General features: G+C 49.8%; 3 protein-coding genes across 3 annotated transcripts; 1 reads left to right on the top strand and 2 right to left on the bottom strand.

The window, feature by feature from the left end:
* Positions 1–1,733: 1,733 nt before the first annotated feature.
* Positions 1,734–9,679, bottom strand: EAH_00033870 (Dual-specificity phosphatase, catalytic domain-containing protein , related; the record flags this gene model as incomplete). Its single annotated transcript, XM_013395842.1, has 10 exons — positions 1,734–2,474; positions 2,842–2,902; positions 3,323–3,375; positions 3,784–4,307; positions 5,304–5,380; positions 6,534–6,582; positions 6,823–7,636; positions 7,916–7,997; positions 8,197–8,276; positions 8,642–9,679. 10 exons carry the CDS (start codon positions 9,677–9,679, stop codon positions 1,734–1,736), a joined length of 3,519 nt encoding a protein of 1,172 aa, XP_013251296.1.
* Positions 9,680–10,799: 1,120 nt separating this feature from the next.
* EAH_00033860 (60S ribosomal protein L13, related) lies at positions 10,800–13,101 on the bottom strand (the record flags this gene model as incomplete). Its single annotated transcript, XM_013395841.1, has 6 exons — positions 10,800–10,856; positions 10,988–11,065; positions 11,507–11,635; positions 11,942–12,079; positions 12,486–12,582; positions 12,959–13,101. 6 exons carry the CDS (start codon positions 13,099–13,101, stop codon positions 10,800–10,802), a joined length of 642 nt encoding a protein of 213 aa, XP_013251295.1.
* A 1,142-nt stretch (positions 13,102–14,243) lies between these two features.
* EAH_00033850 (40S ribosomal protein S16, putative) lies at positions 14,244–14,711 on the top strand (the record flags this gene model as incomplete). The annotated part of the gene is made up of 2 exons (XM_013395840.1): positions 14,244–14,418; positions 14,592–14,711. Coding segments are annotated over 2 exons (295 nt in total), but the record flags the coding sequence as incomplete, so codon positions are not given.
* Between the last annotated feature and the right edge of the window lie 282 nt (positions 14,712–14,993).

The raw sequence follows: 14,993 nt of genomic DNA, 5'->3' as shown, positions 1-14,993 counted from the left end.
TATTGTATTTGTATATTAAATATATATATATATATATATATATATATTACACATTAAATACATATACATTCAGATATATAATTATATTTCTATATATATGCATGCATATTATACCTTTATGATATATATATATATATAATATATATATATATATATATACATATATATTTAACAGAATATATATATATATATATTATATATGTATTATATATATATATATATAATAAATGCAAATCCCCGGTGTATGTACACCTCATTAAAGCCCCTTGTTTGTTTTTTTTGTTTCTTCTTTTTTGCTTCTTTTGTTTAAACCCCAGATGCAATAAAAGAAGAAGACAGCAGAGCAGCAACTGTCTCCTTTAATGCGTCAAGCGCAGAGACTGCAGCAACCACCTGTCTCCCCCTTGAGCTGCTGCTATATATAATGTGCATACATCATACATTTATATATATATATATATATATATTATATATATTATATATTATATATATTATATATATTACATAATATATATATGCAGGAAGAGACAGAATAACAATGCCTTCGTCAAGGCCCCCTATCGAGAGACCAGGTCCTTAAGGGGCTTCTTTGCTGCTGCTGCTGCAGGGTTGCTGCTGCTGCTGCTGCAGGGTTGCTGCTGCTGCTGTAGGGTTGCTGCTGCTGCTGCTGCAGGTTTGCTGCTGCTGCTGTTGCAGGGTTGCTGCTGCTGCTGCAGGGTTGTTGCTGCTGCTGCAGGGTTGCTTCTGCTGCTGCAGGTTTGCTGCTGCTGCTGGAGGTCTGCAGCTGCGGCTGCAGGTTTTCTACTGCTGCTGCTGCAGGCTTGCTGCTGCAGCAGCAACCCTAGCATGCAGAGCAGCAGATGCTGCCGATGCCCCTTTGCTGCTTCTGGCGGAGACATGCAGCAGCGGTAGCTGCTATTAAGCGTGTGCAGCATCATCATCAGCAGCAACAGCAGCAGCAGCAGCAATAGCAGCAGCAGTTATGAATGCATGCGCCTAAATCCCTGATATTCAAACTGAAGTTGCAGCAGCATGTAGAGATGCTGCGGTGTATCTCCATTTCAATAGCAGCAAAAAACAGCAGCAGCAACTCTTAAACGCCTTCTACGCTCCCAAGAGCCGCTGCTGCCGCTGCTAGTGCTGCTGCTGCTGCTGCTGCTGCTGCTATTGCTGCCGTTGCTGCGACGCCCGTTACTGCTGGTGCTCCCACTGACCTTCCTGCAGGTGGTGGTCTTGCTCGTGCTGCTGCTGCTGCTGCTCCTGCTGCTCCTGCTGCAGCTGCTGATGCTTCTCTTGCTGCAGCTGCTGCTGCTCCTACTCGTGCTGCTGCTGCTGCTGCTCTGCTTCTGCTGCAGCAGGAGCAGCAGCTGCAACCCTAACACGAATATTCCTTGTGCGTAAGGAGGGCGTCAGCCCCAAAGGCCTCCACAGCTATATTCAACTTCAGCAGCAGCTGCTGCTTACGTTGCTGCTCATGCTGCTTCTGCTGCTGCGTCTGCTTCTGCTGCTGCTCCTGCTGCTGCTTCTGCTGCTGCGTCTGCTTCTGCGTCTGCTGCTGCTGCTGTAAGGTGGGCCTTTCCACCTTCCAGCTGACGGCTCCTCACGGAGGCAGCAGCAGTAGCTGCTGCTGCTGCTGCTGCTGCTGCTGCTGATGTTGGCGCTGCCCTTGCTGCTGCTGCTGCGCCAGAGCAGCCTTGGTGCTGGATTTGGTTGCTGCAGCAGCAGCTGGTGCTTCACCGGGCCCCCCCCCCCTTGAGCGCCCTCGTGGGGGCCCCCCTGTGAAGTGCTGCTGCTGCTGGGCCCTGCTGAGGCCCTGAAGGGGTCGCGGAGCCGCTGCGCCTGGCAGCAGCAGCAGCAACAGCAGCAGCAGCAGCAGCCGCAGAGGTCGCTGCTACAGCAGAATTTATAAGGTCTTGAGTGTGTTGGTGTAATTCTCTCCGGTGAGCCTCTGCTGCTGTTGCTGCTGCTGCTGTTGTTGTTGCTGCTGCTGGTGCTGCTGCTGCTGGTGCTGGTGCTGCTGCTTCTGCTGCTGGTGCTGCTGCTGCTTCTTCTGGTGCTGCTGCCGGTGCTGCTGCTGGTGCTGCTAGTGCTGCTGGTGTTACAGGTGGTGCAGTTGCTAGTGTTGCTGGTGTTGCTGCTGCTGCTGCTGCTGCTGCTGCTGTTGCTGCTGTTGCTGCTGCAGCTGTTGCTGCTGTTGCTGCTGCTGCCGCTGCAGCTGCAGCTGCAGCTGGGTCCTGTTGTTTATAAGTAAGGTATTGGTTTATGCGTGTGCGGTGCTTAGCATCCTGCTGTTGCTGCTGCTGCTGCTGCTGCAGTGCCCGGGGGCCCCCGGGGGCCCCCCTAGAACTTACTGTTGCTTCTAGCTGCAGCAGCTGCTGTATGAAACCAACGTTTGGCCGTGCAATCGGGCGGTGTCTCCTGACAGCTAAATAAGCAGAGCGAAAGGAGTGCCCTTCATATAATATTAAATATGCCTGACGAACAGAAGAGACAGACAAACAAATACACAATACTAATCTAAACAACACACTGTGCTGCAGCAGCAAGCAGACAGCTGCTGCTGCAGTATTAGGATACAGCTGCTGCTACAGTATTAGGAGACAGCTGCTGCTTCTGTATTAGGAGACAGCTGCCGCTGCTGTACTATGAGACAGCTGTTGTTGCAGTAAGGAGACAGCTGCTGGTGCAGTAAGGAGACAGCTGCTGCTGCAGTAAGGAGACACCTGCTGCTGCAGTAAGGAGACAGCTACAGCTGCAGCAAGGAGACAGGCTGAGGAGACAGCAGGTGCTTCGTTTTCTGTCTCCTGTCTCCTTTTGGGTGTCTCCTTTGTGCTGCCTCACCATACAAACAGCAACCGAACGAGAAATGCCTTTCTCGCAATGAATTAACACATTGCAGCCCCTAAGCAGCACAAACAAAGACAAAAAAATAAACAAGAAGAGACATTCAGACTGCAAAGAGAGACAGAGAAGAGAGAAGAAAGAAGAAAGGAGAGGAGACACCAAAAGAAAGGAGACAGAAGAGAGACAGAAGAGAGACAGCAGAGAGACAGCAGAGAGACAGACAGGAGACAGAAGAGAGACAGCAGAGAGACAGAAGGGAGACAGGCAGGAGACAGAGAAGAGACACAAGAGAGACAGAGAACGGGCAGAGAGGAGACAGTAGAGAGACAGAAGAGAGACATAAGAGAGACAGCAGAGAGACAGAAGAGAGACAGCAGAGAGACAGCAGAGAGACAGCAGAGAGACAGCAGAGAGACAGAGAAAGAAGAAGTAAGGAAGGAGACAGCAGCAAATGAAAATAAGGAGACAGGCCCCGCACCTTACAAGGGCTTCTCTCACTGCCCCCAGAGGCATCTGCTCGAAGCGCATCGCCTATAAACAAAACCAGCAGCAGCAGCAGCAGCAGCAGCAGCAGCAGGAGCAGCAGCAGGACATTACCCTAATAAAGGGTGTCTCTTTGTGGTGTCTGTCTCCTCTACAGTGTATAAGTATGTTTGCGTTTTACTTGGGTGCTGCTGGGGCCCCTCTGCTGTCTCTCCTAAGCCTAAATAATAGAGACAGCTAAAAAGGAGTACTTACTTGAGAAGGGTCGTCTATTAAAGCGTGAAATACCCTCAAAATGCGAAGCTTGTTGCAGAGAAGAGACTGTCTCTGAACCCAAGACCCGAACGGCCAGGCTACAGAGAACAATACAGATATTTTCAGAGACAGCAGCAACTCTTCGTTTAATGCATTTAATAAACTCCCGACAAAGAGCTTCCCTGAGGTTGATGTACACACTAAGCCGGGACCCAACTTGCTGCTAGTGCATGCAGCAGGTAAAGAAGCAACATAAGCGTATATCTCTCCTGCTGCTGCAGCAACTGCTGCATCTTCTTTATATACCCACCCAAGACGAGGAGGCATATTATGCGGCCCCATGCTGTACCCTCTACCCAAAGGACCCCCTCCTGAGTGCAGGGGGGCCCCCGGGGCCCCAGGGGCCCCTGGGGGCCCTATTGCCCTCCTCCCCATAGGAGACCCAGCAGCCTGGAGGCCCCTGGGGGCCCCTGGGGGCCCCTGTGGGGCCCCCCCCCGGGTTCCCTGTGGGGCCCCTCCTCGTGTTCCCGGGAGGGTACCCTGGGGGGGGGCCCCTCCCCGGGTTCCTTGGGGGGCCCCTCGGGGCACCTGGGGACCCTGGGGGGCCCCTCGGGTTCCTTGAGGGGCCCCTCCGGGGCCCTGGGGGGGACCCGGGGGCCCCACTGCCCAGGGTGGGCCTTCGTAGCCTGGTGATAAGACGCGTGCATGCAGAGGTGAGGCGGGGCCTAGAGGCGAGGGAGAGAAAGTAGAAAGAGCAGCAGCAGCAGCAGCAGCAGCAGCAGAAGGTGAAGCAGAAGAAGCAGACGAAGAAGAAGAAGCCCCTTTAGAGAGCTCCACGCGCCGGCTGCGACGCCCCCCTAATAGAGGAAAGAACCACATGCTTCTGCTGCTGCTGCTGCTGCTGCTGCTGCTGTTGTTGTTGTTGCTGCTGCTGCTGCTGCTTCAGTGTTGGCGAGGAAGAGAAGAAGGTGAAGAGAGAAGAAAATGTAGCAGCAAAATAAATGCAGTAGACAGACTCACAGAAGCAACACGCAGCTGACCAATGGACACCCGAGCCCGCTGCAGCAGCAGCAGCAGCAGCAGCAGCAGCAGCAGCAGCAGCGGGTAGTAATAGGAGTAATGAATTTACAAGGAAGACACGTACAAACAACAACAGCTACAATACATAAATATTATCAGCTGCAGCACACTGCACACAAAAGCAAAGAGACAGAAGCCCTCAAAGCAGCAGCAGCAGCAGCAGCAGCAGTAAGGCTCTCGCTGCACCGCGAACAGGGCAGCAGCAGCCCATCGGCAGCAGCAGCAACAGCAACAACAACAGCAGAAAGCTGTCTCTTTTGTGTGTAAGCTTTCTATAACTCAAAACCCTCAAAGAACCCAAAACACTGCTATCGAACACACTGCTCTAGAGACAGGCTGCTGCTGCTTCTGCAGCAGCAGCAGCAGCAGCAGCAGCAGCAGCAGCAGCGCCTGCTGCTCCTGTGAGGCTGACGAGTGTTCCCAACATTAAGACAGGATTGATTTAATAAAATAGGGGTTTAGGGTTTAAAGAAACACAAAAAAGGGTTTAGGGTTTAGAGAGAGGCAAAAAGATATAAAAATAAAGAAGGGGGCCGGTGTGTCTGCTGCAGTCTTCATCGAGAGCTGTCTCTCTTTTATTTAATTAATTAATTAATTAATTAATTAATTAATTTATTTATTTATTTTTAATTATTATTTACTTGACTTCTTCTCTTCTAATGTCTTGCTCGCCTCTTCCGCAGAAGGGCCCCTATAACAGCCGCCAACCCCGAGCTCCCTGTACACCCTAAACCCTAAACCCTAGTAAACCCTAAACCCTAAACCCTAAACCCTAAACCCTTGTTTTAACTTTAGGAGCCCAACTTCACCATGGCCCCAAGTACTCTTCTTTGAGAGAAGACAACAGCGCTCTATACATATGAATACAGATAAACATATATATACATATATATATATATATATATATATATTATAAATTTGCTTCTTTGTCAGCTGCAACAGACAGAGAGAGACCAGTGGTCCTCCCGATGCTCCCATTAACTTCTTTAGGAAAACTTTTATTACAAACATTCTTCGCATACACCTCAATGAGGCCCCTATACACCTCAAATAAAGTACCTGTATACCGGTGAATAAATATATATAGTATATATATATGTGTGTATATGTATTATATATGTATACACATACAAGTATATATATATATATATAATATATATGTATATATGTATATATATAATATAGACAGGGTGAGGCTATACTCTTTTGTTGCTGCCCTGTCTCTCTCAGAGCTGCAGCTACAACCCCTCATCATAGACTGCTACTTAAACCCTAAACCCTAAACCCTAAACCCTAAACGGTGAAATGTAAACCCCTAAACACCAAACCCTTAAGTTCGAAACTGTCTCCCTGAGGGACACGCACAATTGCTGCTCCTCACAGCAGCAGCAAGGGCTGCAGCAGCAGCAGCAGCTGCTGCAGCAGCACCTGCAGCGGCAACACCGCCTGCAGCAGCAGCAACTGCAGCAGCAGCAGGAAGTGCAACCGCAGCGGCTGTAGCTGCAGCAACTGCAGCAACAAAAACTGCAGCAGCAGCAGCAGCAACTGCAGCAGCTGCAGCAGCAACTGCAGCAGCAGCAGATTGAGTTTAAGGGCTCTGGAGTTCCTCAGGCCTTGGGGGGATATCCCCAAAGTCTAATCCGCACTGTTCGTACCTGCAGCAGCAGCAGCAGCAGCAACAGCAGCAGCAGCAGAGATAGGGAGAGATACAGCCTCGCAAGCAAAGGCAGCAGCAGCAGCAGCCACAGCTGCAGCAGCAACAGCGGCAGAGATATGAAGAGATCCAGCCTCGCAAGCAAAGGCAGCAGCAGCAGCAGCAGCAACAGCAGCAGCAACTGCTGCAGCAGCATGTGTCTCCTCTGAGGTCTCACTGTCTCTTCAGGAACTCGGAGGCCCACTTCACGTCGTCTTCGTCCTGGTCTGAGGCACCACACCCTAAACCCTAAACCCTAAACCCTAAACCCTAAACCCTAAACCCTAAACCCTAAACCCCAAACCATAAACCCTAAACCCTAAACCCTAAACCATAAATCATAAACCCTAAACCCTAACCCCTATATGTGCGGCCTGTTAGTCGCCAAGCAGATAAAGAGCTATCCTCTTGAAAACAGCCTAGCAGCAGCAGCAGGAGCAGCAGCAAAAGCAGCAGCAGCAGCTTACCCCAAGTGAAGAGACTGCTGCTTTCTGCTGCTGATAGGTCTCTAACTTGCGTTTTTTCTTCTGCTGTCTCTGCTTCATAATGTCTCCTTTCGTTGCTGAGGGTCGCCTCGAACGACTGTTTGCTGCTGCTGCTGCTGCTGCTGCTGCTGCTGTTGCTGCTGGCAGCAATATGTTGCTCAACAGCTTTGAATTCTTTAAAAAGTATTTCTTTGTCTTTGCTTCTTCTTCCTTTCTTGTCGCAAACATTAAAGCCAGACCCTTCATATTCTAAGGGGGGCCCCCCATCTGTTTGTAGGGGGCCCCCCCCCTTTAAAGAGTACCTCCCTGCCTCCTCTGAGGCCTCTGACGGGGCCCCTACTGCCTCCTCTTCTGCTGGGGGGCCCCCAGGGGGGCCCCCGTGGGGGCCCCCCCAGGGGGCCCCTGCTGAGTGGGGGGCCCCCCGCCGGTGAAGAGGGTTCGGGGGGGCCCCTATAGATGTCTGGGGGCCCCCTTCTGCTGCTTCCCTATAGGGTCTAGGTGTGCTGCCTTCATTTGTTTGTGCTGCTGTCTGCATATCTTTAAAAAGATTTGGTTGATAGGGGGGCCCCTCTTCTGAAGCAAGAAGAGCAGGAACAGCAGGGCGATAAGGAGAGTAAGGCCGTGCTGCTGCTGCTGCTGCTCCTCCTGCTGCTGCTGCTGCTGCTGCTGCGCCTCCGTTCCCCCGCTGAAGAGCAGCATAGGCCCCAATGCTGTGCTGCAGCGGCAGCAGCAGACGCCGCAGTGCTGCTACTTGCTGCCTTGTTGCTTCCAGCTTCGCTCGCGTCTCAGATAGGGCCTAAGCAAAACAATACACACAAACTACTCCTCTGCTGCTGCTGCTGCTGCTGCTGCTGCGCTGCTGCTGCTGTGGTGCTGCTGCTGAGGCTTCGTTGCACGTATTTCGCAGTTGCAGTCTCACTGCCGCTGCTGCTTCGCTGCTGCGTTTTTGCTGCTGCTGCTTTGCTGCTGCTGCTTTGCTGCTGCAGGCAGGAGCCCCCAGGTGTCAGTTGTACAGGGGAAGCCCGCAAGGGTTTAGGGTTTAGGGTTTAGGGTTTAGGGTTTAGGGTTTTCTCACTGCTTGAAGCTTTCCCTCTCTCTTTTTTTGTAGCCCCAGCGTTCGCAGGCCTTCTCTTTCAGAAGGAGACAGGCCCCTGTCCCTAATAGCAGCAGCAGCAGCAGCAGCAGTAGCAGTAGTAGTAACAGCAGCAGCAGCAGCAGCAGTAACAACAGCAATAGCAGCAGCAGTACCAGCAGCAGTGGCAGTAGTAGCAGCAGCAGTAAAGCTGGAGAGGATTCGTTGGCAGCAGCAGCAGCAGCAGCAGCAGCAGCAGCAGCAGCGGAGATGTCTGTACGTACAGGGGTTGTTTGTTCAGCAGCAGCAAGAGGGCCCCCTGCAGCTGCTGCAGCTTCTCTTCTAGGGGCCCCGCCTCTGCCACCTGCAGCAGCAGCAGCAGCAACAACACAACAACCTGCAGCAGCTGTTCTGCTGCTCTCAATCCCCCTGCTGTCTCCTTCCTGCTGCTGCACCAGCAGCAACAGGGTTTAGGAGAAGGTAGAAAAATTAGGGTTTCCTGCTGAGCTCTCCTAAACCCTAAACCCTAAACCCTAAACCCTAGGAATGCTATACCTCTGCTAGGCCCTGTCGCTGCCTGAGTATTTGGGTTTTACTAAGCCCTAAACCCTAAACCCTAAACCCTAAACCCTAGCCTTCCTGGAACCGCAGTGTCTTTTCCCCCCTTCCTCCCCCCCTGAGGGTTTAGGGTTTAGGGTTTAGGGTTTAGGGTTTAGGGTTTAGGGGTACCTTTTTACTGAGTTCTTGGGGCAGTACGGAGACACATTGCTGCAGGCGTTCACCAAACTGTCTCTCTGCTGTCTCCAGCGCCAGCATAAACCTAATCCTCTCTCCTTCAGTAATCTCTTCAGGGGGCCCCCTGGGGGCCCCCCTATACACCACACGAGAAGGGGTGGGGGCCCCCCCCGCCTTCCCTGTCCCTTGCAGGGGCCCCCTGCTGCCTGCTCTGGCGCGTGCTGCTGCTGTTGTTGTTGCTGCTGCTGCTGCTGCTGGTGCTGCTGCTGCTGCTGCTGCAGTTGGGTGGGGGCCCCCCACTGAGAAGGGCCTCTTGCTGCTTCCATAGGCCTCGGGGTTGGGGGCCCCCCTGCATGAGGCAAAGGGTTTAGGGGGCCCCCCCCCTGCTTCTCTCTTATTAGCTGTACTGTCTATCCCTATCAACTTCTCCTGCAAATTCAAGTTAAGCTTACTCAATTCTCTTTGATTTCTCTCTAGGGCCTCAGCTAAAGCAGCAACACTGCAGTCACCAGAAGGGGGCCCCCCTATAGGGGCCCCTCTGGGGGCCCCCATACCCTGACATGCTCTTGCAGGGCTAGCAGAGAGGCGTCGAGTAGACATTTGCTGCTGTTGCTGCTGTTGCTGCTGCTGCTGCTGCTGCTTTGGTGGTGTACGTACACCACTTCGTCTTAGGCGTGTCCCTGGTGTCTCCTTCGCAGCAACAGCAAAGGGGGCCCCTCCAGATGCCCTATAGAAGGGGGCCCCCTCAACAGGGGCCCTGGGTGTATTGGGATTGCAGAGACTACGTCTTGTATATTCTTTAATTGTAGAGACAGCCCTAGGTGCTGAGCGAGCCCTTGGGGGGCCCCCTCGGGGGCCCCCAGGGGCCCCCTGCTGCTCAGCTCCCCGTGCTGCAGCAGCGGGGGGCCCCTTCTCTAAACACCGAGGCGTTGGAGGTAGAGGCAGCAGCAAGGAGACACCAGCACCTGCTGGGGTGTATGGCGAGTAAGGTATATGAAGGCGGTTGTGTGCTGCTGCTGCTTCATCGGACATTGCGGGGGCCCCCAGGGGCCCCCAGGGCCCCTCCAGAGTAGCCAACGGCAACAAAGTATAAAGAGAAAGAAAAGAGTATAGAGCGTAGAGGGCTCTCTACATTTATATGAATATAATAATTAATTAATGTCTCTAAGGGGGCCCCCCAAAGGACCCTGAAGCCTGGGGGGCCCCTTGTAGACAGCAAGGAGGAGAAGCAGAATGAAAATAAAAACATAAAATAATTAAATATATAAACAAATAAAAATATACATCAAATAGACAACAATAGCAGACACACTGGGGGCCCCCAAGGGCCTCCACGGGGGTACGCGGAGTTGATGGAGGCCCCCCCCTTCTCTATCCTTTATCTTAAAAGATTTCTGCATAAATCTTTAATTTATTATTTAAACTTTTCATATTATTTAATATTTATTAAAATTTCAACGCGGAATTAATAGAGAAATGCTGCTGCTGCTGCTGCTGCCGCTGCTGCTGCTGCTGCTGCTCGCCGCTATACCTGCCTATACACCCAAACTAAACAGCTCTCTCTCCTTCTCTCTTCTACACCTAGTATTTAGCTTATAATTCTCATTTAAATCAATACTAATTATAATATAATATCTAAATATAATGTATTAAGACAATACTTCTACTACGGTGCTGCTGCGCCTCCTATACTCTTCACCACTGACAGCCAGCCCTCAAACCCTAAACCCTAAACCCTACCCCCCAAACCCTAAACTAAACCCTAAACCCTCTACTACCCCCTAAACCCATCGATAAACCCTAACTAATTCCTTCCTTTACACTCGGACCTCACCTAAACTCTAAACCCTAAACCCTAAACCCTAAACTAAACCCTAAACCCCTAAAAAACAGCTGCAATTAACCCCTACACCACCGCCAAACAGAAATGCTTCAAAGAAGAATATAGACGAAACTGTCCTATGCAGCAAGGGTACAAACGAGGGCCCCCAAGGGGGCCCCCCACAGGAGGCCCTCCCCCAGGGGGGCCCCCTTGGGTTGCACCTGAAAGCTGCGGGTATAGGGCAGGTAGAGGGTTTATTTGCTGTCTAGAGGTGGTTATTTGGTGGGGTTGCTGAGGATAGACAAACAAAACCCTGAAGAGTTTGAGGGTTTACTGCTTGTTTGCTGCCTCCGCCTCTTCCGCCAGCTTCTTTGCGTGCTTCCCCACCTAATACACAAACACCAAACCCTATACCCTAAACCCTAAACCCTCGTTCTCAAGAGAGGAACAGCGTGCAGGCAAGGGAGGCCACAGAACCTCTACTCCTAAACCCTAAACCCTAAACCCTAAACCCTTACATTCTTTGCGTCTCTCAGCTGCTTCCTGAGGGTGGCATAGGCGCGGAACTTCTTTTCCTCTTCAGTGATCACGCGGGCCTGAAAGCAAAGAAGGAGCCTCAACCCCAACCACCTAAACCCCAAACCCTAAACCCTAAACCCTTGCAATGGGAGTAAGTAATGTATACAGAAACAGAGGAGGAGGGGCAGTCTTCAGCATTGCAGATTTTATTAAAAAGAATCACTGCCTCAATTGGCTACATTTAAAAATACTCATCAGTTCTTCCTGCCCCTCAACTCCTTCATTTGAGCTGCCTATACACCTGAAAATTTGGGGTGTATAGGCAGCTCCACTCATATTAACGCATGCATTAATCAAACACACAAATAACCCATTAAAACAAATAAATAATAATAATCATATTATTATTATTATTATTATTATTCACAAATATATCAGCTCAACAGGGAGAAAACACCGCCACCGCCAGCAGCAGCAGCAGAACAGCAGCAGAACAGCAGCAGCAGCAAAAGGCTTACGCGGATCTTCTTTTTGGGTTTTTCAATGGGGAGAGAGGCGGCAATGGATGTTTGCTTTGCGTTTTGCAGCTGAGACTTGGGAGTGTCTGCAGGCACCCCTGCCAGGCCCTTCTTCGCCTTAGAGCCTCTCTAAGACAACAACAAACAAACAAATTATATATTTATATATGCATGCATGTATATATACATGCATATATACATATAATATATATATATATATATTTATATTTATATTTATATATATACGCTTACTTATTGATATTCATACATATATACATTGATACAGAAAAATAAATAAAAAAGCAGACTGATTAATATTTATAAATTTACATTAATATACACCTCTTCCAGACAATATAAATAAAATATATATATATAATAATAATAATAAATAAACAAATAAATAAATATATATATATATATATATATATATACCTGGAAGAGCACAAGCTTGCTGAGATAGAGTTTAAGTCGATTAACATTTGTCGTGAGAGACTCTTGACTTCTGTTTCTCCTGCGGTGGTCCACTGCAATGCCGATTGACAGCGCAACGCGAGGAGACACGCCCACAGCCTGAGCAGCACCCACACACACAGACGCTCTTGCAACTTAGCTAGCTGGCTAGCTAGCTAGCTAGCTAGATAGATAGATAGAGGTAGATAGAGAGGTAGAGGTAGATAGGGAGATAGAGAGATAGATAGGTATATGGATAGGAAGCGAAAGAGAAAGAGAGCTGTTTAGATGCCTAGCTAGCTAGCAAGCTAGCTAAGTAGCTAGCTAAGGAGATAGCTAGCTACGGAGATAGCTAGCTAAGTAGTTAGCTAAGAAGCAGGCTAGCTAAAGAGCTAGCTAGCTAGCTAGCTAGCTAGCTAGCCATAAGGGAGGTTGAATCACTGCTCTACTAGGAAATGCAGCGGCCTCTCGGCCATAGAAAACCCTAAACCCTAAACCCTAAACCCTAAACCCTAAAGAGGCTGACCTTGAGCTCCTCTAGAGTGAAGCCTCTTCCTTCGCGCACTTTAATATTATATTTTTGTGTGGGGCATCGAACAGCAGGGCGGAGCAAGTCAACTGGCCTGCAGCAGCAGCAGCAGCAGCAGCAGCACATGCGGCAGCAGAAAATGTAACAGCAGCAGAGCCCCAACCAACACCAGGAGCAACAGCGGCAGCAGCAACACCAAGACAAGCAGCAGCAAGAGAAGCAGCAAACTCTTCAGCATCATTAGGACCACCAGCAGCACACCCATCAACAGCAGCAGCAACTGCAGCACGTCCATCAGCAGCAGCAGCAGCAACAGCAGCAGACCCATCACAGCAGCAGCAGAAGCATTAGCATCAGCAACAGAACAATCAGCAGCAGCAAATGCATCAGCAGCAGACCCATCAGCAGAAGCATCAGCAACAGCAGCAGAAGAATAAGAAGCAGCAGCAGCAGCAGCAGCACTTGCATACCTAACACCGTTTTTTGCTGCTTTCTTTTGTCGCTGAATGCGTCTTCTCTGCTTCCTCGCCGGCTGATTGAACCAAGTCCGTACATAGCGCTGCCACTCCTTGCGGAGGTGCACGTTAGGCAGCTGCGCTGAGCGGCTCACCATCTTCGCTGCAGCAGCAGCAGCAGCAGCAGCAGCAGCAGCAGCAGCAGCAGCAGCAACAGCAGCAGCAGAGGCAGAGGGAGAAGGGATGTGAGGGCGTAGAGACACACGAATAAAAAGAATAAACTCGTTAATAATTAATGCATGCATTTATTTAAACAATTAACCCTTTAAATACTAAACCCTAAACCCTTAAAAGGAGGGCCCCACAGAGCAGCAAAGAAGAAGCTGAAGCAGCAGAACATCACTACACGTACACCGCAAGCTGTCTGCAGTTTTACTTAAAAATATAAATACTTTCTGCTATATATCAAGCAGCATTTGCTGCTGCTGCTGCGGGGCCGAGAAAGGCACGGAGACCCTGCAGCAGCAGCAGCTACTGCAGCAGCAACAACTACTGCAGCAGCAGCAGCAGCAACACCAACAAGCGTACCTTAAAGGATAAGAAACAATCAGGAGAGCAGCAGCAGCAGAAGCTCCGCAAAAAGAAAAACAGGTAATCTCCAACCTGTTTTGCTGCAGCATGCAGCAGCAGCGGCTGCTGCTGCAGTCGCTGCTGCAGCTTCCCCACAAGGCAGCAGCAGCAGCAGCAGCAGCTGCAGCCCTGAAGCAGCAGCAGCAGCAACACCAAACGACAAAGGGGGTTCTGCTGCATTGCTGGATTTATAATACCCTTCTCCTTTTGTCTTTCTCTTCGCCGCCCTTCAATTACTAGAACAAGGTATCCGTCTTTGCTGCTGCTGCTGCTGCTGCTGCTGTTCCTTCTGCTGCTGCTGCTGCTGCTGCTTCTGCTGCGCCCCGCACGGAGGAGGTGTGCCTCTTAGCTCTGCATTTTCTTGTAAATTGTTTGAATATTTCTTTGGGTTGTATATCCCTCGGTGTAGCTGCAGATCGAGGTCTCAGCAGTTGCTGCAGCAGCAGCAGCAACAGCAGCAGCAACAGCAGCAGCAGCCTGCTGCTGCAGTTGCTGTTTTGTGTTGTTGGATATTTACAGGTTTCAAGTTGTTATAAATTGTGCTGCAGTGTATTTGAGTTCTTTTTTGCTGTTTTTTTTTGTTTGTTTCTCCTTATAACACCGCCCCTCTACTGCTGCTGCTGCTGCTGCTGCTGCTGCTGCTGCTGCTGCTGCAGGTGCTGCAGCAAAGATGGCGGAGAACAGGAGAACACGGCGGGTTCAGACATTCGGAAGGAAGAAGACAGCAGTAGCTGTCGCTCTCTGCACAGAGGGTAAAGGGTTAATACGCATCAATGGTGCCCCCCTGCACCTTCTCAAGCCTGAAGCACTCAGAGCAAAGGCATGCGAATCTATTCTTGTCCTTGGTACGCTAGGGTTTAGGGTTTAGGGTTTAGGGTTTAGGATTTGGGAGGCTTCGGGGCAGCGTATAGCGGCTGTTATTGCTCGTGAGAAGCTGCTTTCATCTCCCTCGTCCTCCTCTAACTCCTACTGTTTAGGGTTTAGGGTTTAGGGTTTAGGGTTTAGGGTTTGTGTGCAGGAAAGGAGAGGTTTGAGGGTATAGATATTCGCGTGCGAGTTCGTGGAGGCGGTTTTGTCTCTCAAGTGTATGCAGTCCGCCAAGCCATAGCAAAGGGGGTTGTCGCCTTCTATCAAAAATGTGAGGGTTTAGGGTTTAGGGTTTAGGGTTTAGGGTTTAGAGTCTGTCTCTGGTGTTTAGTGTGATATTTATATATTATATATATCTATTCTTTATGCTTATTTATTAGTTTATTTTATATTATATATTTATTTATTTATTTATATATTTAAAGAAAGACAAAGAGGTGAAAGGATTGCCTACGACATTTTCTTGTGTTTCTTTAAGTGTATATTATATAATATATATAATATATAATATATATATTATATAATATATATAATATATATAATATATATAATA

Source organism: Eimeria acervulina, genomic scaffold (genome assembly GCF_000499425.1).
Source record: "Eimeria acervulina Houghton genomic scaffold, Eah_scaff340, whole genome shotgun sequence".
NCBI lineage: Eukaryota > Apicomplexa > Conoidasida > Eucoccidiorida > Eimeriidae > Eimeria > Eimeria acervulina.
The sequence above is the reverse complement of the archived record's forward strand: the minus strand, read 5'-3'. Positions and strand labels throughout refer to the sequence as shown.